The 23,557-nt window shown below is 53.5% G+C and overlaps 3 protein-coding genes and 1 pseudogene across 3 annotated transcripts in view; 1 reads left to right on the forward strand and 3 right to left on the reverse strand.

Annotated features, from left to right (window-relative positions):
• Positions 1 to 14,029, forward strand: part of LMOD1 (leiomodin 1) — a 45,156-nt gene extending 31,127 nt beyond the window's left edge. Inside the window, exons 2-3 of the mRNA XM_049770638.1 lie at positions 10,460 to 11,953; positions 14,003 to 14,029. Of these exons, the coding sequence (XP_049626595.1) occupies positions 10,460 to 11,953; positions 14,003 to 14,029 (1,521 nt within the window). The remainder of the gene's footprint in view (positions 1 to 10,459; positions 11,954 to 14,002) is intronic.
• The window catches only part of IPO9 (importin 9), a 176,388-nt gene that overhangs the window by 82,914 nt on the left and 69,917 nt on the right, over positions 1 to 23,557 (reverse strand). The gene's annotated exons all lie outside the window — the stretch shown is intronic.
• Positions 2,861 to 2,951, reverse strand: LOC126004863 (uncharacterized; annotated as a pseudogene).
• On the reverse strand, positions 18,761 to 22,522 carry SHISA4 (shisa family member 4). The gene is made up of 5 exons (XM_049770678.1): positions 22,075 to 22,522; positions 21,588 to 21,759; positions 20,738 to 20,871; positions 19,364 to 19,531; positions 18,761 to 19,204 (listed from the first exon to the last, which is right to left on the reverse strand). The coding sequence occupies exons 1-5, from the start codon at positions 22,145 to 22,147 to the stop codon at positions 19,158 to 19,160; spliced, it is 594 nt and encodes a 197-aa protein (XP_049626635.1). The 5' UTR covers positions 22,148 to 22,522; the 3' UTR covers positions 18,761 to 19,157.

Here is a 23,557-nt window from a genome sequence, read left to right on the forward strand (position 1 = left end):
CCTGCAAGAGACTGACCTGGGTTCGATCCCCAACTTCCCATATGACCCCCTGAGCCATAGGAGTGATTCCTGAATGAACCAGGAGTTACCCATGTACACATCTGAGTGTAGCCCCGCCCCCCCAAGAGATGGGATAGTGGTCATGATGGGTCTGATCCCCAGCACTACATGTGTTCCTATGAGCATTGCCAAGAGTGATTCCTACAAAGAGCCAGGAATAACTGAGCACTGAGTAAAAAAAAAAAAGAAAACAACAATCAGAGGTAAGGACAGTTAGAGTTAAGGTGCTGCACACATGTAGACATGTCTATCTATATCCATGCTTACCTACGAGAGGCCTGTGCCATTGAATATATGTATATAGAGTATGTGAAGGAACAAATATTTCATATACGTAAAATAATAGAGAAAAATCTCAGCAGAGGTGATTTCATTTTTTTTCTTTTTTGGATTTTGGGTCACACCCAGTGGTGGCCTCAAGGGTTACTCCTGACTGTGCTCTGAAATAGCCCTTGGCAGGTTCAGGGGACAAAAGGGGATACCGACGAAATCGAACCACTGTCAGTCCTGGGTCTGCCACATGCAAGGCAAATGCCCTACTACTGCGCCATCACTTCGGACCCAAGGAAGATTTTTTTTTTTTTTTTGGTTTTTGGGCCACACCCGGCGGTGCTCAGAGGTTACTCCTGGCTGTCTGCTCAGAAATAGCTCCTGGCAGGCATGGGGGACCATATGGGACACCGGGATTCGAACCAACCACCTTTGGTCCTGGATCGGCTGCTTGCAAGGCAAACACCGCTGTGCTATCTCTCCGGGCCCGGAAGATTTCTTTTTTAATTAAAAAATGTTTTCCAGGGGCCAGTGAGGTGGTGCTAGAGGTAAGGTGTCTGCCGTGCAAGCGCTAGCCAAGGAAGAACCGTGGTTCGATCCCCCGGCATCCCATATGGTCCCCCCAAGCCAGGGGCAATTTCTGAGCACTTAGCCAGGAGTAACCCCTGAGCATCAAATGGGTGTAGCCTCAAAAAACCAAAAAAAAAAAAAGTTTTCCATATGTAAGCCATTATGAAAAAACATTTGTGTTTTAATCAGAAAAAATAATGTTTTCCAGGGCCCAAGAGATATCATGGAGGTAAGGTGTTAGCCTTGCATGCAGAAGGACAGTGGTTCGAATCCCGGCATCCCATGTGGTCCCCCAAGCCTGCCAGGAGCGATTTCTGAGCATAGAGCCAGGAGTTACCCCTGAGGGCTGCTGGGTGTGACCCAGAAAACAAAAATAAATATTTTCAGGGGTCCAAGAGGTAGCACAGAGGGTAGGGCACTTGCCTTTTATTGCACCAGATTCAGGTTTTTCCCTGGCACCTCATATGGTCCCCTGAATACCACCAGGAGTAATTCTGCATGCCTAGATGTGGCCCAAAAACTAAAATAAAACAAAGAGGTTTTCATTGAGGCTGGAGAGATAGTACAGCAGGTAAGGCACTTGCCAGGAATTTTCCCTGAACACGAAGCCAGAAGTCAACCCTGAGCACTGCCAAACAAAACAAATAAAGTTTTCATTGAGTGTGGGCAGACCTGGATGCTGGAGGGGGCTCCCCCAACTTCATGCACAGAAATTTCTCCTATTGATACAGGGATGGGGTAGAGGGACCATGTGCTCCAGTCCTTTGAGTCACCTCCTGGCCCAGTGGAGTATGGTGTAGGGTGGTAGTGAGGACAAAGGGGACTGTGGGCAGAGGAGGCCTCCATGGCACAGGACTACACAGAATGGTCTGGCCAGAACTCTGTGTTCCTCATCAGGACAAAGATGAGTCCAAGATCTATCTGGGTCCAATAAAGACCCGAAGAAGAAAGCAAGGTGGGGCCTTCTGAGACGGCTAGTCACACCCCCTCAGGCAAGGCCTCAGACCTGTCTGTGCTGACTTTCTTGAGTTTTGTTTGTTTGTTGTTTTTGGTTTAGAAGCCATGTCCAGCTCTGTACTTAGGGCTCACACTATGGGTGAGGCTCAGGAGGAACATATGAGGTACCAAGAATTGAACCCTGCTTGGCCAGGTTGGTCAAGTGTCCTGCCTGCTGGATGATCTCTCCAGCCTCTATTCTGGCTTAACCTAGAGATAACCTTAGGTGAAGAAGGCATACAAAACTGCAAGAAATTCTGATTATTCCAGTATAGAATCTGGGAATCAACAGTGATAGGGAGACAGGAAGAGGACTTTGGAACCCCAGATTGATGTCCTCTGACTATACTCCCAGTGACCCCTGCATTGGTGGGCCAAGCAGTTCTGTAATACTGTTCCCCACAACCCTTATTGAGAAGTTCCCTTCTGTCTCCCTGTAGAACTTGGGAGTAATGGAATAATAGGAGACTAGAGAAAGGAAAGAATGGTGATAAAATGTAGAGGGTCAAGGGAAAGTCTAGCAAGAAGGAATAAGCCTGAAGAAGGGGTTCAGTGTGGGGATGAGGGGGGCGGTGCCCAATGTGGAAGGGAGAGGAGAGGAGGTGTGCTGTGGGATGGAAGGTTGATCTAGCATTCCCATGCTTGGTTACTATTTATTCCTGGGAAGTCAGAGGGGTTGGAGGTGGACTCAATAGAGGCTGAATAGCTGCAGGTTTGGGAAACCATGAATTCTTTTTTTTTTTTTTTTTTTTGGTTTTTGGGCTACACCCTGTGATGCTTAGGGGTTACTCCTGGCTATGCACTCAGAAATCCCTCTTGGCTTGGGGGACCATATGGGAAGCTGGGGGATGAACCGTGATTTATCCTAGGTCAGACATGTTTAAGGCAAAAGCTTTACTACTGAGCTACTGCTCCAGCCCCCCCCTTTTTATCAATACTTTAAAATATTTGTTCACTTTGTTTCAAACAGAGGGAATTTGCATGTCATCCTTGTATAGGGCCATGCTAATCTTCTCTGTATCATTCCAATTTTAGTATATGTGCTGCCGAAGCAAGAATGAAACCATAGGGCCGGGAAGGTGGCGCTAGAGGTAAGGTGTCTGCCTTGCAAGCGTTAGCGTAGGACGGACCTCGGTTCGATCCCCCGGCGTCCCATATGGTCCCCCCAAGCCAGGGGCGATTTCTGAGCGCATAGCCAGGAGTAACCCCTGAGCGTCAAACGGGTATGGCCCAAAAACCAAAAAAAAAAAAAAAAAAAAAAAAAAGAATGAAACCATAAATTTTTTTCTTTTTGGATTTTGGGCCACACCCGGTGACCCTTAGGGGTTACTCCTGGCTATGCATTCAGAAACAGCTCCTGGCTTGGGGGACCATATGGGACACTGGGGGATAGAACCTCGGTCCTCCTTGGCTAGTGCAGGCAAGGCAGATGCCTTACTGCTTGCGCCACCTCTCCGGCCCCAAAACCATTAATTCTTGCTTCCTGCTTTTCTGGAAGGTTCTGAGCACTGGTGCAAAGAATTGATGGACACCTCGCCACAGTTTGGTGAGGAGCTGGGACCCGAGGCATAGATGCAGAGGTAGCACCCCTCAGCTTAACCAGCATGAGACTTTGCCTTGCCATGGCCAGGCCAGAGAGGATGTGCCATGCCCACACTGCCTGGTCCCAGAAGTTGGAGTCTAGCAGATTTAGACAGAAGAAGAGGAGATTAGACAGTCAGAGCTGGTCCAGGGAAGTCAGAACTGGGGATTGTACCCCAAAGCACTAAAACAGTGTCTCCAGCTGATCCTGTTCCAACATCATTATTCATGATAGGCTTACCTGCAGGAGGCCCCGGGTTCAACTCTTAGAATCTCCTGGTCCCCCAGCAGCACTGGACACTGTGAGGTGGCAGTTAAATGCCCAGGGTGGGGAGAGGATAAGCAGCAGAGATACATTAGTCAAATGAGAAGCGTGCAGTGTTATAAGAGGGGTTGCTCTAGATAGGAGCATTAGTAAAGCGGGAGGGCACTTATTTTGTATACCCAGATTCAAGGTTCCATACTTGTTTCCACATATGGTCCACAAGCCCCAGTAGGATCAATTCCTGAGCACAGAACCAGGAGGCAGCCTGAGCACCACTGGGTGTAGGTGTGGTCCAAAAGACAAATAGAAAAAGGAGATGATAAGGAGGGGGTTCTTTGGGAGTGACCCCACACAGCAGGTGGCAACTTCTGCCTTTGGAATTGGCATGTGAGTGGTGGCAGGGATGGAAACTCAGAGGCCCAACATTGTCCTAAAAGTGGGAGTGCTTGTAGGGGCCACAGAGAAGCTACAAAGTCTGTGTTTGGTGAATCCAGTTCAACCTCTGGCAGTGGTCCTCTGGGACTAGCAGAGCGGAGAAGCTGGAGAATGGCCAGGCTGTGTCTGTCCTTATCCAGGCACTGCATGCAGCCTCTGAGATCTCCGAACCACCCAGCTTGACAGACTCAGGCTGTAGGTCTGCCCTAGCAGCCATAGACTCAAGAGGACTTCTAGGGATGGGCTTTAGGCAGGACCACCAGGTGGACACAGAGGCCACAGGAAGGAAGGGGTCCGAGTCGAGGACCCCAGCTCAGGGCATGGTCTGGAAGCAACCTGGGGCCCAAGACCAACCCTCCACTCATCCCCGAGCATCTAAGCCCACTTTGGTCCCCCTGAGTCTTGGCATATGTGCCAGGAAGCAGGTCATTTGCCAGCTCTGTTCAGAGGGACACAAGTCTGAGAGGTCACAGGGTGAAGGCTGGGGAGAGGCTTTGGGGTCAGTAAGTCTGGACTAGAGAAAGTCAAGGGTTGTTTGACATGATCCTGAAAGTGCTGCCACCTTCCGATCTGCTCTGATGGGGTGGGAAAGAGAGCACCTAATACACCTTAAGCCTACCTACAGTGAAGCTGCTTTTATTTTTCACTCACTCATCTGTGCTCACTTCCTTATTCCAGTCCCTGTTTTGATCACTGTCACTCCAGACCAATGTTTGGCTCCATTGGAGGACATTGCTCACTCACTCACTCACTCATTCACTTACTCATCCACTCATTTATTCAGTTATTTTTTTTTTGCTTTTTTTTTTTTGTTTGTTTGTTTTTGGGCCACACCCGGTGACGCTCAGGGGTTACTCCTGGCTATGTGCTCAGGAGTCACTCCTGGCTTGGGGGACCATATGGGAAACCTGGGGATCGAACCGCGGTCCGTCCAAGGCTAGTGCAGGCAAGGCAGGCACCTTACCTCTAGCGCCACCGCCCAGCCCCTCATTTATTCAGTTATGCATTCACTCACTCACTTCTTTATTAGCTCATTTATTCACCTACTAATTCATTAGTTAATTCATTCATTCACTTACTAATGCATTCATTAACTCATTTACTCAAACATACATCACTTATTCATCACCACTCATTTCCTCACTCATTCATTCTTGCACTTTCTTGCTCATCTATTCATTTACTCATCCATTCATTATCTCATTCATTTGCCTGCTATTCATTACTTACTCATTTATTCACTTGCCCATTCATTTATTTATTCATTCATTCATCCACTTATTCATTTGACAGCAAACCCCATCAAGTACATGACAGGGGTTCTCTGCAGTTCCTGGAGACAGGCTAAAAGGCTAGGCCAGGGAGAGGTAGAAAGAGGGGGCATTATGGGGTAGGAGTGGAGGGGGTTAGGGTGGCTTTGGGAAAGTCTTGGAAGTGCAATGAAATGGCAGTAATGAGAGGTTTGCATGAAGGCCAACCTTCAGTTAGAGAAGGGAGGGAAAGAGCAAGGAGGTGCTTCTTCTGAGTGCTCCTGCTCCTTATCACTTCTGAACCTCTGTGGGTGTTGAACCTTCTGAAATCCATATAGGCATTTCCTGACCCTGTGCCCCACCCATCCCCACCCTAAGGGTTTTCTACAGATAGTATAGATAGATACATACATACAGATACATATAGATACAGACAGACAGACAGATAGACAGATAGATAGATAGATAGATAGATAGATAGATAGATAGATAGATAGATAGATAGATAGATAGATAGATAGATAGACAGACAGACAGACAGATAGGTAGATAGATAGATAGATAGATAGATAGATAGATAGATAGATAGATAGATAGATAGATAGATAGATACAGAGGGACCAGATAGCTAGTACAGTTCTAAGGCACTTGCCTTTTATGTAAATGACCCAAATTTGATCCCAGGGATCCCATATGTCCTCGGAGCCCCACTGGGAGTGATCCCTGAGTAACCGTTAATACAGTCTAGAGCTGTACTAGATAACAAAGGATACCAGCAGGACAGCCATTTAGGAAGGACAGTACCGTGACCTGGAAGTGCTCTCCAGAGCCCACACCCTTGCTACTTCCTTTCAGAGCTGGTTGACTGTGGGCTCAGCTCTTCCCACATAAGGCTCTCACAGGAAGTCCCTACAGAAGCATGGGAACCCCTAAAAGCCTCTAGGAGAGCATTAGGAACAAATAACATTCTGATGGTGTTTTGTGTCAGTGGCCTGGGTTGGGGACTACTCTGGAAACAGCCCTAAGCTGTGACAGGAACTATGACAAGGGCCCTCCATGTGGCATAGCCTTGTTCTGCTTGTCTTTCCTCCGAAGTTCAATTCGATTCTCAGGCCAAGAGCTGAAAGCCGTCATGAAGCAGCTAAGAGAGGTCAGTAGTGTCTGCAGGGTCTGGCCCTGGTGATCTTCTCAGTAGACCTTGACTAGGAGGAAACTTGATTTGGGCCATCAAATTCAGTCTACTCACTTGGAGGCTGCTGGTTTCAGGTACTGGGCGCCTTGACAAGTGAGCTGAGTTCAGTTCTTGCCTTCCCTGTGGGATGATGTGGGATGCTCTCTGGTCATTATTTATCTGCTGTTGATCTTCTCTACCCTGTCTATCATGTTGCTGGCAGGGGGGTCATAAATTTGGTACTATTGTGTCCCATAAAGCCCTCCTTAGGGCCTACTTTCTTTCTTTCTTTCTTTCTTTCTTTCTTTCTTTCTTCTTTCTTTCTTTCTTTCTTTCTTTCTTTCTTTCTTTCTTTCTTTCTTTCTTTCTTTCTTTCTTTCTTTCTTTCTTTTTTTTTTTTTTTTTGGTTTTTGGGCCACACCCGGTAACGCTCAGGGGTTACTCCTGGCTATGCGCTCAGAAGTCGCTCCTGGCTTGGGGGACCATATGGGACGCCGGGGGATCGAACCGCGGTCCGTCCAAGGCTAGTGCAGGCAAGGCAGGCACCTTACCTCTTTGCGCCACCGCCCGGCCCCTCTTTCTTTCTTTCTTTCTTTCTTTCTTTCTTTCTTTCTTTCTTTCTTTCTTTCTTTCTTTCTTTCTTTCTTTCTTTCTTTCTTTCTCTCTCTCTCTCTCTCTCTTTCTTTCCTTTCTTTCTTTCTTTCTTTCTTTTTTTTTTTTTTTTTTTGGTTTTTGGGTCACACCCGGCGGTGCTCAGGGGTTACTCCTGGCTGTCTGTTCAGAAATAGCTCCTGGCAGGCACGGGGGACCATATGGGACACCGGGATTCGAACCAACCACCTTTGGTCCTGGATAGGCTGCTTGCAAGGCAAATGCTGCTGTGCTATCTCTCCGGGCCCAGGGCCTACTTTCAGTCTGAATCAAGAACCCTGTTTGGTCCCCTGCTTCTTCTTCTTCTTCTTTTTTTTTTTTTTGGTTTTTGAGTCACACCCGGCAGCGCTCACGGGTTACTCCTCGCTCTATGCTCAGAAATCGCTCCTGGAAGGCTCAGGGGACCATATGGAATGCTAGGATTCGAACCACCAACCTTCTGCATGCAAGGCAAATGCCTTACCTCCATGCTATCTCTCCGGCCCCATGTTCCCTGCTTCTTAATTCAGTTTGATTACACCCTGAGCCCCACCAGGAGTAATCACAGAGTGCAGTTAGGAATGATCCCTGAACACTGCCAAATGTGGCCCCAAACAGACAAGCAAAAAGCAAGACACACAGTAAGTAACCCTTAAGGGACCCGAAAGTTGTACAGGGATGCCGGTAAGAGATATGCTGGACCGGTCCCCTTGGAACTTTGGATAAGGACAGATGCTGGATTTCCAGCAGTGGCATCACACAAAGGGGTGCTGCTTTGCTTGCCCTGTTCTCTGGCCTCTTCTAGGCAAGTAGGGGAGCTTGTCCTGCATTTCCTCCTCAGTCCTCTCCAGGGTCCTTCATCTTGGTGCTAATTGGGGGAGTGAGACCAAGACTGTCTGCAGAGAAAGGCTGGTGCTGGGCTCTGAAATTATTCCTGGCAGTGCTCAGGGAACTGGATAGAATACTGAGGATGGAACCTGGTGTATGCAAGGGAAATGCCCTACCCACTGTAGGGGCTCCCGCCCCCATAAGCTTTCTTTCTTTTGGGGGCCACATTCAGTGGTGTACAGAGGTCTACGAGGGGCCATGGCCACATAGATACTGCAGTCCAAGCACTAAGCATGCTCTTAGGCCTTCACTCACACTCTCACCCAACGACAGCAGCTTGTCACCTCAATCTCATGCCTGGGCCCCTGCCATGTGGCATGGGCTGGCTGGTGTCTTGCCTTCCCAAACTGCCCCTGGGCTGCCCAAACCACACAGCAACTTTCCCAAAGAGAGAAGCGATGATCGCTTAGTTCTCTTGTCCAAGTCCCTGTAGCCCTTCACTTTGCTATCCTGTCCCTCTTGTGAGAGGGATGACGTGACGGTAAAGCCTAGAGACCAGAACCCAGGCCAGAATGATTCGTGGAGGTCACTGATGACCAGCCATTCTAGAAATGAGGGAGGTTAGCCTGTTCCCCCTTCAGATAAGCTCAGAGGAGGCAGCCGTGCATGTTCCAAGGAACAGGGCCATAGCGCTCCAGCTTCAGACTTGCTCCTTCTCCTTTTAAGGCAACGTCTGTGCTCACGGCTGCCCCAGCCCCACTCATTCCTGGCTATTTGGAGAAAACAGATGATTAATCAGCCCTTTCCCCACCACCCAGCCTGTTTTGCATTAGGGTTGGCACCTCTGCCAGCAACCCCCACCCAATGGCTCAGCCTAGCACCAATCACGCACCCAGGGGACCTGAGAGGGTGTGGGGGGTGATTCTGGACCAAGACCAGGAAAGAGGTCAGAATTGGGCAGCTGGGCAGGGAGAGGGTTCGAGTGTTGGAAATGACATGTCTGGGGGTGTTCTGGGATGGGCACTGACTCGGAGATGGGCGGAGCTTGGCTGAGGGGAGAGGGTTGGTGTGCCAGGTTCTATGGACAAGGGGTGTGTGGAGTGCCCAGAGGAAGATGGGGCAGGCAGGGTGAGGTGTCTCTGCTCCTGAGAAAGACAGAGAAAGGCACCTTGGTGGTACAGGGGCTGCTGGGGAGGCAGAGCTAAGTGCCAGTGTTTCTTGAGCTTGTGGGGGACATTGGTTCCATGACTTTCTGGTGTTGAGGGCAGTTGGATGGCTCAGGGGTGAGGGTGCTGAGAAGTCCAAGGCTGGCATAGTTGAGGAAGGGGGAAGGCTTCCTTCCTCTTGGGGTGGCTTTACTCCAGAGAGGCTACAGCTTCTGCCCTCACCTCAGAGATCCTGAAAACAGACCCAGGGAGCGGGGGACAGTGGAGAATCAGCATATCTTAGCATCAGAAGTGGGGGACAGAGGTCAAGACTATCCTTTTCTCCCAAGTTTAGGGTCACCACACCCTTACTCCCTGGCTGACCTGAGGTGAAGCCCAGGTGGGTGGGAGGGTGCCTATGTCTGTGTCTGTCTGACCCCAGCCTGAGGTGGGGACAGGAACATTCCTGGCTCAATGGGTGGTGCGGGTGGGGGCTGCAGGAGCCTGGGGCTTGGACACTGCCCTCAGGCACTATGTGGGCACCCAGAGACTTTCTCCATGGCACCAGCTACTCCCCCACCCTGGAAAGGGGGCACCTAGTCTAAGCCAGAAGCAGATGAGAACAGGCTTTGCCTTTTCTGCCCTCCACCGACAAGGCTTATCTGTGCTAGTACTCAGGCCTCTAGAACATTCCTTTTTCCTTTTTTACACTTTTTTTTTTTTTTAACATACTTAACTGTGCTCAGTTATTTCTGGCTCTGCACTCAGGGATCACTCCTGGCAGGTTCAGGCAATCAATGGGATGCCAGGGATCAAACCAGGATCAGGCAAACATCCTACCTGCTGAACTATATCACTCCAGCCTCAAAACACCCAAATTTTGCCGAAATAAAACACACAATCCCACAAAAATCCTAAAGAACAAAGTGACTTTTCCTTTTGCCTCAGTTTCCAGCTTGGCTAACCTGTGGAAGCCTGGCTTCTAACTCTCACTTGTCCAAACTGGAAAAAAAAATCAACAAACTCATCATCTCTGTCAATGGGGGACCCTTAGGGCAGGAGCTGCTCCAGCCTGGCAGCTGTGTGGGGGGACCCTGTGGAGTCTCACACCCTGGAGGTTTGGGGGGAAGAGGTCTGACGTGAGCTCTTTCTCTGTTGCTGGGACTCAACCCTGTCCATTAGGAACAGTCTTGTAAGGGCTCCCCAGGCTCCTCCTGAGTCAGCTCCTCATGTTTATTTTTCTTTGCTGAATTCTTAGGAAAGCAAGCAAGTGGGGACCCAGCCAGATGCCAAGAATGGAGAGGACAGGGGCAAAGACTCCAGCAAGAGAACTCTGGGTCCCCGGCGGGACTCAGATCTGGGGAAAGAGCCAAGAAGGGGAGTCTTGAAGAAAAGCTTCTCCAGAGACAAAGAGGAGGCTGCTGGCAAGGGCTGGGAAAAGCCCAAGGAGGAGAAGATCATCCGGGGCATTGACAAGGGCCGAGTAAGGGCTGCGGTGGACAGGAAAGAGGGGGGCAAAGAGGGCACCGGGGAGGAGAGGGCTACTACTGCCAGGAAGGAAGAAGAGCAGAAAGTGGGGAAGAGGAGCACCGACTTGAGCAGAGACAAGGACAAAAAGAGAGAAGAGACGAGGGGGCTAATCAGGAAGGAGGACTCGGAGAAGGCACCAGGGAACTGCAAGGGGGCAGATCCCGGGGAGCAGGGCGAGAAGGCGAGAGGCAGCAGTGGGAGCCCAGAGGTGAAGGAGGAGGATGAGAAGGTAAAGAGAGAGCCTGGGAGCTCAGATGCGATCAAGGAGGTGGAGAACGTCAAAAAGGACGAGCCCCTCAAAGCCCAAAATGAGATCCAGGCCAAGCCTGCTGCAGAGAAGCCGGTGCCAGCACCCCTGGTCCCTGCCAAGGCACAGGAGGAGGAGGCGGCTCCCAGCATCTTCGACGAGCCGCTGGAGCGGGTGAAGAACAACGACCCCACCATGACCGAGGTGAACGTCAACAACTCGGACTGCATCACCAACGAGATCCTGGTGCGCTTCACCGAGGCCCTGGAGTTCAACACGGTGGTGAAGGTGTTCGCCTTGGCCAACACGCGGGCCGACGACCACGTGGCCTTCGCCATCGCCATCATGCTCAAGGCCAACAAGACCATCACCAGCCTCAACCTGGACTCCAACCACATCACGGGCAAAGGCATCCTGGCCATCTTCCGGGCGCTGCTGCAGAACAACACGCTGACCGAGCTGCGCTTCCACAACCAGCGGCACATCTGCGGCGGCAAGACGGAGATGGAGATCGCCAAGCTGCTCAAGGACAACTGCACGCTGCTCAAGCTGGGCTACCACTTCGAGCTGGCCGGGCCGCGCATGACCGTGACCAACCTGCTCAGCCGCAACATGGACAAGCAGCGGCAGCGGCGCCTGCAGGAGCAGCGGCAAGCGCAGGAGGCAGGTGGCAAGAAGGATCTGCTGGAGGTGCCCAAGGCGGGGACCCTGGCCAAGGGCTCCCCCAGACCCTCCCCACAACCTTCCCCCAAGGCCTCTCCCAAGAACTTGCCCAAGCAAGGGGGTGCCCCGGCCGCTCCACCCCCGCCCCCACCCCCCTTGGCCCCACCGCTGATCATGGAGAACCTGAAGAATTCCCTGTCACCCGCCACTCAGAGGAAGATGGGGGACAGAGTCTTGCCGGCCCAGGAGAAGAACTCGCGTGACCAGCTGCTGGCTGCCATCCGCTCCAGCAACCTTAAGCAGCTCAAGAAGGTATGAAGGCAGGGCCGGAGAGATAGATAGCATGGAGGTAGGGCGTTTGCCTTGCATGGGGAAGGATGGTGGTTCGAGTCCCGGCATCCCATGTGGTCCCCCGAGCTTGCCAGGAGCGATTTCTGAGCACAGAGCCAGGAGTAACCCCTGAGCGCTGTCGGGTGTGGCCCAAAAACCAAAAAAAAAAAAAAAAGCAGGTATGAAGGCAGGTGGGGTGGGGGCTTCTAGGGGTTGGGGGGGGGCAGAGGGATTCTATGCGTGGCGAGAAACAAGGGATCCGTGCCAGGCTGTTTCCGTGGAACAGGTGCTTCCGGTCTTCATAAAGCCTGCAGCCCCCACACAGGTCGCGTCCCCCTCATAGAACTTCCTTTCAGGGCTCCAGAGTTATAGAACAGTGGGGAGGGTGGTTTGTCTTGCGTGTGGCTGATCCAGGTCCAATCTCTGGCACCCCATTTGGTCCCCTAAACCCTACCAGGAGTGACTCCTGAGCACAGAGCTAGGAATTAGCCCTGAGCATCACTGGGTATAACCCTCAAACCAAAACAAACTGAGACAAAACAAAAAAGATGAAGAAACAGCTTCTGCACAGGGCAACCTACCACAAAGTGGGCTTGGTTTTATGGAGATGCCTTTTGGAGATGGTTCCTGGAGGTTCTTGGAGCACCAGGTGGCCACAGCAGTCAAACTGGGACTCCTGAGCCATTGCTTCCATCTCTGTGTATTCTCTCCCTCCAAGCATCAGCCTTTCCCACAGGCCTTCAGGGACCAGCCCGGACTAACCAGGAGTCCCTCCTGGGATATTGTCCTAAAAGCCCCTTCTGCCAGGAGCAGTCTGAGTCAGTATGCCCTTCTGAAATGATGGCTGTGCATCCCTACATTATGTGGGAGGTGATACCTGAAGTGGATAAGAAACAGTAGTCATTCCAGGTCACTGGTGAGGGATTGTTCGTGCTTAGTTGTGTTTTTTGGGGAATCATACCCCATGATGCTCAGGGGTTACTCCTGCCTTTGAGCCAGTGGTTCTCAAATAGTGGGGCGCGCCTCCCAGGTGGGGCATGAGGCTCCGTAAAGGGGGGCGCATTTGACCTCGGCAAACACTGTCATAACAAGCTAAGCCCTGTGTTTATGTCTCTGGAGCTGAGAGTTGTGTCCTGCATCAAACTTTGCTTCGAAAAGCTATGCACTGCAAAACGTGCTCATTGTAGCCATTAATCCAGACATCATCTCTAATTAAAATATTAGCTCATGGGTCTGGAGAGATAGCATGGAGGTAAGGCATTTGCCTTTCATGCAGAAGGTCATCGGTTCGAATCCTGGCGTCCCATATGGTCCCCTGTGCCTGCCAGGAGCAATTTCTGAGCATGAAGCCAGGAGTAACCCCTGAGCACTGCCAGGTGTGACCCAAAAACCACACACACACACACACACAAATCAGCTTAGGGGCCGGAGAGATAGCATGGAAGTAAGGCATTTGCCTTTCATGCAGAAGGACAGTGGTTCAAATCCCGGCATCTCATATGGTCCCCCGAGCCTGCCAGGAGTGATTTCTGAGTGTAGAGCCAGGAGTAACCTTTAAGCGCTGCTGGGTGTGACTCAAAAACAAAATAAAACAAAAAAAATCAGCTCAAATTATTTTATATATTTTTGTTTTGCAGGTTAAAGTTTTTTTTTTTAATAAAGACATTATTTACAGTTGCGTGAGGGGGCACGAGAAATGTTTTCTTTTTCCTAGGGGGGCATGACAAAATAATTGAGAAGCACTGCTCTGAGCTCAAGGATCACTCCTGTTGGGCTCGGTGGGGATTGAACAGGGGGTCAGCCTCATGCAAACCAAACTATACTCATGCAAACCTGCTATACTAGTGCTCTAGCCCTGCAAGTCAGCCCTTTAGTATGAAGAGACAGTTTTCCTCCTGTGCCAATTCCTCCTACCCTCACCCCACATGCATGCTGGACTGTATGGTATGGGATCCTTCTAGGTGAAGAAAGTTGAGCCACCTCCAGCTGCCTGCCCCACCTTCTTTCTCTAATCTCTGCTACTCTCCTCAGGTGGAAGTGCCCAAACTACTCCAGTAGAACCAGCTGCCAGGTGTTGCCTGCCTGGGGCCCTCCAGGGCCACACAGACACCCCCCCCCCACTCCTGGCCGACCTGCTGTGGATGTCCCCGCTCTGCCACCAGAGATCATGAGGCCTGGGCCACACTCAAGGAAGGATGCCTCAGCTCGCCTCACGCCACCTGTCTTGTCTTGAGGCTTGCCACATTTCCTTCTTACCGAGAGTTCTAGCACATCACAGGAGGATGAACTGAAAAGCAGAGCCCTGTCCCCTGACCCACTTCCCTCCAGGGCCAGGATTCAGGCATCTGAGGAGCCCTGGGGGCAATGTCGGGGACCAGGGACATGCTGTGTGGGCCAGCCTAGAAGATGGAGTGTGCACAGGGGAGCAGGAGTGACCAAGAACACCCCCCCCAATATTTCCGCTCTAATCTGAGGATGTGGCAGGGACAGCTGGCCTGGATGGGCAGTGCATGGGGCGATGTCCAGATGGGTGGCCAGGGACAGACAGCTGATGGACTTAAAGGTTTGATGCCAAAGCAAACGTCCTCACCCACCCACTGCTGTATAAAGAGCCGCATTTGTTTCCCTGTAAGATTTTCCCTGTAAGATTTTGATAATATATACAAGCTGTCAGTTGTAGGTCTAGGCCCCACTGACCAGCCCGGCTCATACCCCAGGACTCTAGAACCTAGTTCTCGATCACACCAGTCCACAATATAAAGTCCAGTGTGTGTACATGTTGGGGTGGAGGGTTTGTCCCTGAGCTAAGGGATGCTTCATGGACTGTCCTATGGCCTGAGTCCTAAGGGGGCAGCCCAGAGTTCAGGCTCTGGGTTGGCCTTTTATTTTTCAGTTTTGGGGGCACACCTGGCATCACTCAGGGGTTACTCCTGGCTCTGCACTCAGAATTTGCTCCTGAGGACCATATGAGATGCCAGGGTTTGAACCCAGGTTGGCTGCATCAAGGCAAATGCCCTACCCACTATACTATTGCTCAGGTTCCTGATATGGCCTTATTAGGCCTGGTCAGGGGTTGATCATTCCAGGGAGCTTGAACCTCTGGCCCTGCGCCAGTCACAGACAGGGCAAGCATTGGCAAACATCTGGGGAGCCAGGTACAGTCTTCACAGTCTTCTACCTTGCCCTCACCCTCTACTCCCTGCTCTGTCCTGTCCCACATCAACCATCTGGGGCCACCAATCTCACCTTTATAGGGGGCTGGCACTGTCATCATGGCTGCCAGTATGGGCTACTCTGCATGTGTGTTTTGCTTCCTGTGTGTGTGTGTGTGTGTATGTGTGTGTGTGTGTGTGTGTGTGTGTGTGTGTGTGTGTGTGAGAGAGAGAGAGAGAGAGAGAGAGAGAGAGAGAGAGAGAGAGAGAGAGAGAGAGAGAAAGAGAGCCTGAAAACAGCAGACAAGACACAGCAGAGACAGCAGAGACTCGGGAACAGTGCCAGCTGTCCTACACCAGCGATCCAAGCCAGAGAAGAAGCACAGACTGGCCCTCAAAGAGTGCTGGTGGGACCAGAAAGATAAGTACAATGGGTAAAGCACTTGCTTTCCATGCGTGACTCACTCGGATTTGATTCCCCAGCACCCCAAATGGTCCCTTAGTCCTGCCAGAAGTGATTCTTGAGCAGAGCTGAGAGTAAGCTCTGAAGCACCTTTGGGTGTGGCCCCACAACCAAAATAAATAAAGTGTTGGTGGCGCTAAGCCCAGGGTCTTCCGCGGCCCCGCGCCTGGGAGCTAGCCTGTGTGTAGATGCTCGCAGGTCCAGCGCCAGTAGTGGACACCAGTATCATCTTTCAGCAGCGTACATGGATGGGCTGGAGAGCTTGAGGGCAGGTGCTGGATCAATGCAACTCCAAGACCGTGGGTCAGAGCGTGCGTCTCTAAGCGAACCTCAGCTCCCGGGCCGGCCCAGGCAGCTCTTCCTTTGCAACCTCGAATAATTATGGGGAAAACTTCGGCAGCCAGGCGAGCCCGGGCAGCGCCCCCAAACCTGGAGCAGGTGGCGCAGCGCCCTCTGGCGGCAGGTCCGCTCTCAGGCAAGCAGCGCGGGGAGTGGGAGGACCGTGGGACGACCCGACCTGGAGGTCTAGTGGGTATCACCCAGCCTTGGGGACTCCTGCCCGAAAGCCGCCCCAACCCGCGGGTCGCATGCTGCTGCCCAGCCCACTGCCTCCCACCTGCCCCGACCTCCGACCGCTTCCCAGCGAAGAGCACCACCTTCTCTCTCCACTCCCTCCATCATTTCTCCCCCAAGTTTGCAGAGAAGACCTGAAGGTCACCCACTGGGCCGAAAAATCCATCTAGATGACTTCAGGGCTCCATCAGGCTCTTCTCAACATGTTTGGGTCACATTCCGTGTCGCCCCTCCCTACCCTCCTCGGAGGGTTCTATCTAATCTAAGAGCCTGTTCAAGGTACTGCCCCTTTCCTTCCAGAAAAGACCTTTCTCGTTGCTCCCATGGACCCCCTCAGGGTCAGCTGGGTCAGGACTCAGGGGCTTGCCTCATTTCCTGTCCCAGGTGCTGGAGGTCCCCAGGGGCCAGATGGGTTGAACAGAACTCTTTAAAGAGCCCACACATTCCCCCATAGTAGTTGTGATAGGGGTAGGGAGTTCAGGGGTCAAGGGCACCTACACATTGGTCTGTGTTTTGCAGATGTCTACAGGGCTGCTCTCGGTGTGTCCATAGTTTAAGGTGTGCCCACCATGGGGTCCCTGCATTGAGCTTGGCCAGGGTGGCACTTGGGCTTTGGTGCTGCCTCAGCTTCAGTTGTGCTCACTGAGGGTTAACAGCCCCTCCCCCTTTTTTTGACTTTTGGATCACACCTGGCAGTTCTCAGGGGTCTCTCCTGGCTCTATGCTCAGAAGTCGCCCCTGGCAGGCACAGGGGACCATATGGGATGCCGGGATTTGAACCACCGTCCTTCTGCATGAAAGGTGTTACCTCCATGCTATCTCTCAGGCCCCTAGCCTTATAACACTTCCTTCCACACACCTGGCTGCAATGCTTGCAAAAGGGGCCAAGATAAGGGCTGAGGGCCCGGAGAGATAGCACAGTGGTGTTTGCCTTGCAAGCAGCAGATCCAGGACCTAAGGTGGTTGGTTCAAATCCCGGTGTCCCATATGGTCCCCCGTGCCTGCCAGGAGCTATTTCTGAGCAGACAGCCAGGAGTAACCTCTGAGCACCGCTGGGTGTGGCCCAAAAACCAAAAAAAAAAAAAAAAAAAAAAAAAAAAGATAAGGGCTGAGGGAAAGGATGAGGGCGTTGTGGCCCAATCAGGTTGGCCCTTTTCCCACTTGTGTTAAGAACTCTAGACTCGGGGGCTGAAGAGATAGCACAGCAGTAGGGCATTAGACTTGCACACGGCCAACCCAGGATGGACCTGGGTTTGATTCCAGTATTCTATATGGTCCTCCGAGCCTGCCAGGAGTGATTTCAGAGTGCAGAGCCAAAAGTAACCCCTGAGCACCACCAGGTGTGGCCCCCAAAACAAATAAACAAAAAATAATAAATAAAAGAGCTTCAGACTCCCAAACTCCCTTTCCTGGGCTTCTGCTGTGCAGTTAGTTGGACCACCAGGACAAAGTCAAGACAGCAGTGAGGCTGGGTCATCCTGGCATTTGTGGGAGACGGGGGAGTGCTCGGGCGCCTCTGGGTGCTGGGTAGAGCTGTTGTGTACATGAAGGTCCATGGGGGTCTGGGGTTATAGGGTCATAGTATCATAGGGTCCCTTGATGGCCCAAAGCAAAACCCTTTGTACCAGTCCTGTGCACCAGGTTCCTGGTCTGACATTCAGAGGAGACATCACCAGCCCTTTATGCACCCACTAATCACATGAGTGCCCGAGGCACTGCCTATCCTGAGGGTGAGGAAACAAGACCCAGAGTCATCCAGAGACCACCCCAGGTCAGAGTGCATCTAAAGGCACACCAGCGAGGAGCCAAATCCCAAGGAATGCATGCTAGAGCTGATGGTATCTAGACATGTGTAAAAAAATGTGGGTGGATGGACCTGGAGAGATAGCACAGTGGTAAGGTGTTTGCCTTGTAAGCGGCCGACCCAGGACCAATGATGGTTCGAATCCCGGCATCCCATATGGTCCCCCGTGCCTGCCAGGAGCAATTTCTGAGCAGAGAGCCAGGAGTAACCCTTAAGTGCTGCCCAGTGTGGCCTAAAAACTAATAACAACAAAAAAAAGAAAATGGGTTAAGGAAGAGATTTTTTCTGGACATGTGAGAGCGGCCCTAGGCACATATGTGTGAGAGGCCATGGATGTGTGTGGTGCAAGACTCTGGATAAATGTGTGCTAGACCCAGGTAATGTGTGAAAAGCCCTGTACACATATGAGAGGCCCTGGACATGAATGAAATCCTAGATGTGTGTGAAGTTCTGGATGTGTGTCAGAGATCCTGGTATACATTGCCCTGGAAGTGTGTATGTGAGAGGCCCTGAGTGTGTGAGACGCCTTTTGTGTGTGTAAGAGGCCCTGAGTGCATATGAGAAGTCCTGGGCACATGTGTGTGAGGCCCTGTATCTAATGCTCCATGGGGCTCTGTACCACACAACTACAAATCTTCTTTAGTAATGGCTGCTCCTGGGTTCAAAGAACTAGCCACATACCTGCCACCAGGCAAGATGAAGCTGGCACTATGCTACCTGGGCTTGTCCTCCCTGAGGCTCTGCAGAGGGTAGAGCAAGACCCTGTAGGGGTGGACGGGCATAATGACAGGCACGACATGAATGAAATCCTTACAACTTTAATCTCGGGCCAGAGCCAGGGACAATTGCAGGGGGGCCTATGCTGGCTGCTATTCAATCCCCTCTACCCCCTCCAGTCTCAGGGTCAACAGGGGCACGCTGTCTTCCTGACTGGGATGGTAGGAGAAAGGGGCTTGGGAAGCAGAGGCTGAGGCCCAGGATTTCATGGCCCTCCCTCAGGATCATCAGACACAGTTCAAAATCTGCCACCCTCCCTAGCCACAGCTCAGGCCAAGGTCCAGCACCGGTCTGCTCTGGTTCCCTGCTGCTCAATCCGCAGCATGGTCTGGCTGTGGGCGTGCTCCAGGGCTGGGAAGTCAGGACCTGAGGCAGGTTTAGCATGGATGTCACAGGGGGCTGCAGACTCAATTCGTCCTCAGGCTCCAGGGTAGGAGGGCTGTGGTGGCATGTAGGGGGGAGGTGCTGCAAGGCAAGGGGACAAAACAAAGTTTCAGAGATGAGATGCTCCCCAGCTATGGGCATGTGGGCCCCATGGGTTCAGGAGGAGGTGGAGTTTGGGAGATGCCACAGGGCTGGAGGGGCAGAGCCACAGGGCAGCAGGGAGAAAGGCCACCCACTTACCTGCAGGGTTGTAGATAGGTGGCCCTGCCGGGTAGAGTGGATACTGTGGAGCAGGACCGCTAGGAGGGTACATGAAGCCAGGCTGTGGGGGTGCAGGGCCAGCTTTGGGGTCCTGGGGGTAGGGGTAAATTGGCTGCACTGGAATGCCAGTCATCGGAATCTCCTGGCCTAGGCATTGGACAAAGAGAAGCATTCAGAACCCCATGTCCTGGGAGTGTCCTCCCACCCTGGAAATCAAGACAAGTACCCCAGAGCCCCCTAATCACCAATAGGATCCGGGCTGCCCACCTGCTCCCTAGCTGCCCAGGTCCCACTTAGCATTATAAGGAGTTACACCTGTGCCATGGGGAGGGGATGTCATTCTCTGCCTAGCACATGAACCCCTGCAATCAGCTTCAGAAACCTTGGAGAGCAGAGAGCACAGCTGAGGGGCCTGGAGACAGAACCGGGGAAGGCGCTTTCCTTGTGTGTACCCAACATCTGTTCAATCCCAGCACTGCAAGGGGTCACCAGGGCACTGCCAGGAGGGATCGTGAACACAGAACTTGGAAGAAGCCCTGAGCTTCCCAACACACTTCCCTGGCCCCATAAATAAGCAGAGAGCACAGCCTCAGGCAAGGGGTGGGGGATGTCTTTGCACTGTCATTTTCTGATTGATAGATCCAGGGTGGGAGGGCGATGCCCCACCCCACACACTCATTCTCCTGACCTAGACCCTAGGGCCTAGGGCAGTGATGGCTAACCTTTTTGAGCCTGAGTGACTAAACTGCCGCACAATGCCCGGTCCTCCCAATGGCCAGTCCGGCCCTGTTGCCAGGTGAGCTGCAAAGCAGACACCAGCACACTCGCCTCCCACGGTGCCGCGTATCTTAATTGCAGACCTTCCCGCGTGCCAGCTGCAAGGCCTTTTCTCGTGCTGCCACTGGCACGAGTGCCATAGGTTCACCATCGAGGACCTAGGGCCTCACTGGCCTGGATCTGTCAGCACAGGTGCGAATGTTTGCTCACACTCAGTACACGTGCCTCAACGCTCTAAACTAAAGCACCTCTCTTCTGCTAGTGCTCACTCCCCCACCCCTGGGTGCTTCCCAACGGCCACCTGCAAGCACGAGAAGAGCTGGGACAAAAGGTCACAAGCATAGCTGGACAGTTGCGTGCAGACGTGCCTGGCACTGTCCCAGTCTGGCCCTAATACGTGGCTCCGTTTCTAGGCACCATGTTGGGCAGTGAGCGACACATAACCCAGAGAACCAGTGAATCCGTGCATCCATCAACACCTCCAGACACACACGCACATGCATGCATGCACAAACACACGTGCAAATACGCAGGGCTCCGCCTAAGGGCCCCAGCTCCCGCTTGAACAGCGCTTACCTTCGAATGGGCTCTGCAGCTGCTGGCGCCGGCGGTACAGGTAGCAACAGGAGCAGAGGAAGCAACAGATGGTCGTGGCCACCACCGCCACGAAGAGGATGACGGCAGAGGTGATGCCTGCTATTGTCTTGGGGCTGGAGACAAAGGAAGGGCCTGTCAACCTTCCCGCACTCCATGCGGTGCACTGGGAATCTGTGTTTCGACTTCTGGCCAGCAGGGGGCTAAGCAAGCTGGGAGTTGGGGTTCCAGGTGGGGCTCTGCCCAGTCCCGGTGGAGATTTTAGGGACTCTCCACTTCCCAGAAGGCTGTGTGCCGCCCCGGTTCCAGGCTTGCTGGGATTTGTAGTGTGCCCCCATCTACAACCGCAGGGGTGAGGGCCTTGTTGGCTGGTGGACACAGCAACCAGGTCACATGGGGTCCCTGCTTCCGACACGAGGCTTATGTTTATGAGAGGTCGGTGGTTCCCTTCAAAAACAGCTGCTCGCTCTGGCATCACCCCCGTTTGATAAAACAGAGACAGTGACGTTCGGGGAGAGGGCTCCCCGAGACTCCAGAACTCCTAAGAAGTAGAGCCTCATGTGAGACCTGCGGCTCAAGCCTCGAGCTACTTCCACGAAGCTACACTCAGGGATCCTCCTGAACCCCGCCTCCTGGGGAGGCTGACAGCACCCAGGGAACCCCACAAAGGACCTGGAGGGGAGTGTGAGGACGCCGCGTCTGCTGGAACCCCAGAGCCCGGGAGCTGCGGGTGTGGACTGGGGAGGGGAGAGGTGGACACGGAGGAAGGGAGTGGGCGGTCGGGAAGGAGGAGGGGAGCCTGGAAAGATGGGGGCGCGGGTGAGGGGCCTACCTGAAGGCCAGGCAGTGCTTCTGCTGCCGCTCGGTGATGAGCAGGGTCAGGTCCCGGCAACAGAAGCGCTGGTAGCAGGTGCCGCAACAGAAGCTTAAGAACTCGCAGTCGAAGCCGGGGTGCCAGGACCCATTCCGGTCCAGGTACCACAGACAGTTCTGGACGGCCATCGCTGCGGGAAGAAGGGCGCACGGTTCGGCCAGGTCTCAGCGCCCGGCCACTTGCCCGGAGCTCAGAGAACGGGGACAGGCCCGGTCTCCAGTCCGCCGTGGATTCACACGCCTGCCTTCTCCCCATTGTCCCCACCGGGCTCTCCCCAGAACTGACCCCGCGGCCTGGGTCAGCGCCCCAAGTCAGCTCCAGCATCCTGGGTCGTGCTGCCCGGATGCCCCGGACCCCCGTAGCAAGCGGGCCATGCGGGATCCTTCCCCGTTACCACCTCCCCAGTCCAGCTCGCCCGTGCGCCGGAGTTCACAGTCCCCCTTACCCAGTGGGGCGCCCAGCACCAGGAGGACGATGGTGGCGAACGGCGCCGCCCTGCGGGGCCCTGCGGACGGCATGGCGGGCCCCGAGCGCGGCCGGCCTGGCGCAGGGCGGACACGCAGGACGCGGCGGGCCGGCGGGAACTGCTGCCCGGCTCAGCGAGCCGTCTCCCGCCGCCGTTCCTCCAGCCAACACCCCGCCTCCAGCCTCGGGCGCCGCCCCTGGAGCCGCCCACCCGGCTCAGCCCGAGACGCGGGGCCCCCCACGCCAACGCGCACTGGGGCGCAGCAAGCGGCCGAGCCTCGCGCTCCGGCCGCATCCGTGTCCCGAGCTTCCCCCATCCATCCCCAGACCTGATCGGGGCCAGCGCGGATGCCCAGGCTCCATCCAGGGAGGGCCAAGCCTAGATTAGGGGCAGGTCCGGCCAGGGCGGCCAGCGCAAGGGGGGCGGTGGAGAGGAAGAAGGCTGGGAACGCGCACCCCCATCCAGAACACTAGCGCCCATTGAGAGCGGCTCAGTGCCGCTTTTGTCTCCCGCCGCCCCGCGCTGGCCGGGCCAGCCAGCTGCACTGGCCCCGAGATGGATGCCTCCTCCTCCCAGCGGTCCGCTCTGGCAGGCACCGACCCCGGGCCTCAGCAGCTGGGATGCAGGCCGCTGGGGCCAAGTGGGGGCCATCCCGCTGTGCACCCCTGTCAGAGACACTCTACACCCTTACCCGCAGCAGAAATCCTACCTACGTGGTGCAGTTTTTAGGGTGAGAGGAGGCAACTCTTAAAAATGTGGGGTCAATGGTCACCCCCCTGATTACAAAGCAGTCAACCACGCTAGGAAGAGATGTAAGCCTCAGCCAAGCCCTTGCAGTATAATCGACTTTTGTTAATCCTCAGGTAGCTACCTCTTTCCAGGCTCTGCACAGCTCAACCTGTGGATGAGTGGATGAAGTCAGGCAGTGACAGACAGAAATCAGGGTCTTAAAGGACTGGGACCTGCAGAACAGCTTGGGCATGGCAGAAGGCACAGGACAGACAGGCCTTTAACACCCAGCGGCGCTTAGGGGCTACTTCTGGCTCTGCGCTCAGAAATCACTCCAGGCCGGCACAGGGGACTATATGGGATGCCGGGATTCGAACCACGGTCATTTCTGAATTGCTGCGTGCAAGGCAAAGCCCTACCGCTGTGCTATCTCTTTAGCCCTTTTCTCCTTGTTTTATTTTTGGGTTACACCCGACACGCTTAGGGATCACACCTGATGAGCTCCGGAGACAGTATGTGGAGCCAGGGATGGAACCTGGGTTGGCCATGTGCAAGGCAGGTGCCCTCCCCGCTGTCCTGTCTTTTAAATCCTGACTCCACAACAGACTGCAAGGAGGAATCTGGCATTTGGGGATGAGGGAGCCTTGGCAGGGGCATGGAGTGCCCAGTAGAATTGAAGTAATCTGGAGAAGGCACTATGTCTCAAACCCCCATGGGCACCAATCCCTCCAAA

Source organism: Suncus etruscus, chromosome 3 (assembly GCF_024139225.1).
Source record: "Suncus etruscus isolate mSunEtr1 chromosome 3, mSunEtr1.pri.cur, whole genome shotgun sequence".
Lineage (NCBI taxonomy): Eukaryota > Metazoa > Chordata > Mammalia > Eulipotyphla > Soricidae > Suncus > Suncus etruscus.

Excerpts from the sequence above, each read along its gene's own strand:
- SHISA4 (XM_049770678.1), bottom strand. The coding sequence starts at position 22,147 with ATGCCGTCCGCAGGGCCCCGCAGGGCGGCGCCGTTCGCCACCATCGTC. Across the intron at positions 21,760-22,074 it reads GGTGCTGGGCGCCCCACTGG|CGATGGCCGTCCAGAACTGT; the intron begins GTAAGGGGGACT and ends TTCTTCCCGCAG. Across the intron at positions 20,872-21,587 it reads AAGCACTGCCTGGCCTTCAG|CCCCAAGACAATAGCAGGCA; the intron begins GTAGGCCCCTCA and ends CTTTGTCTCCAG.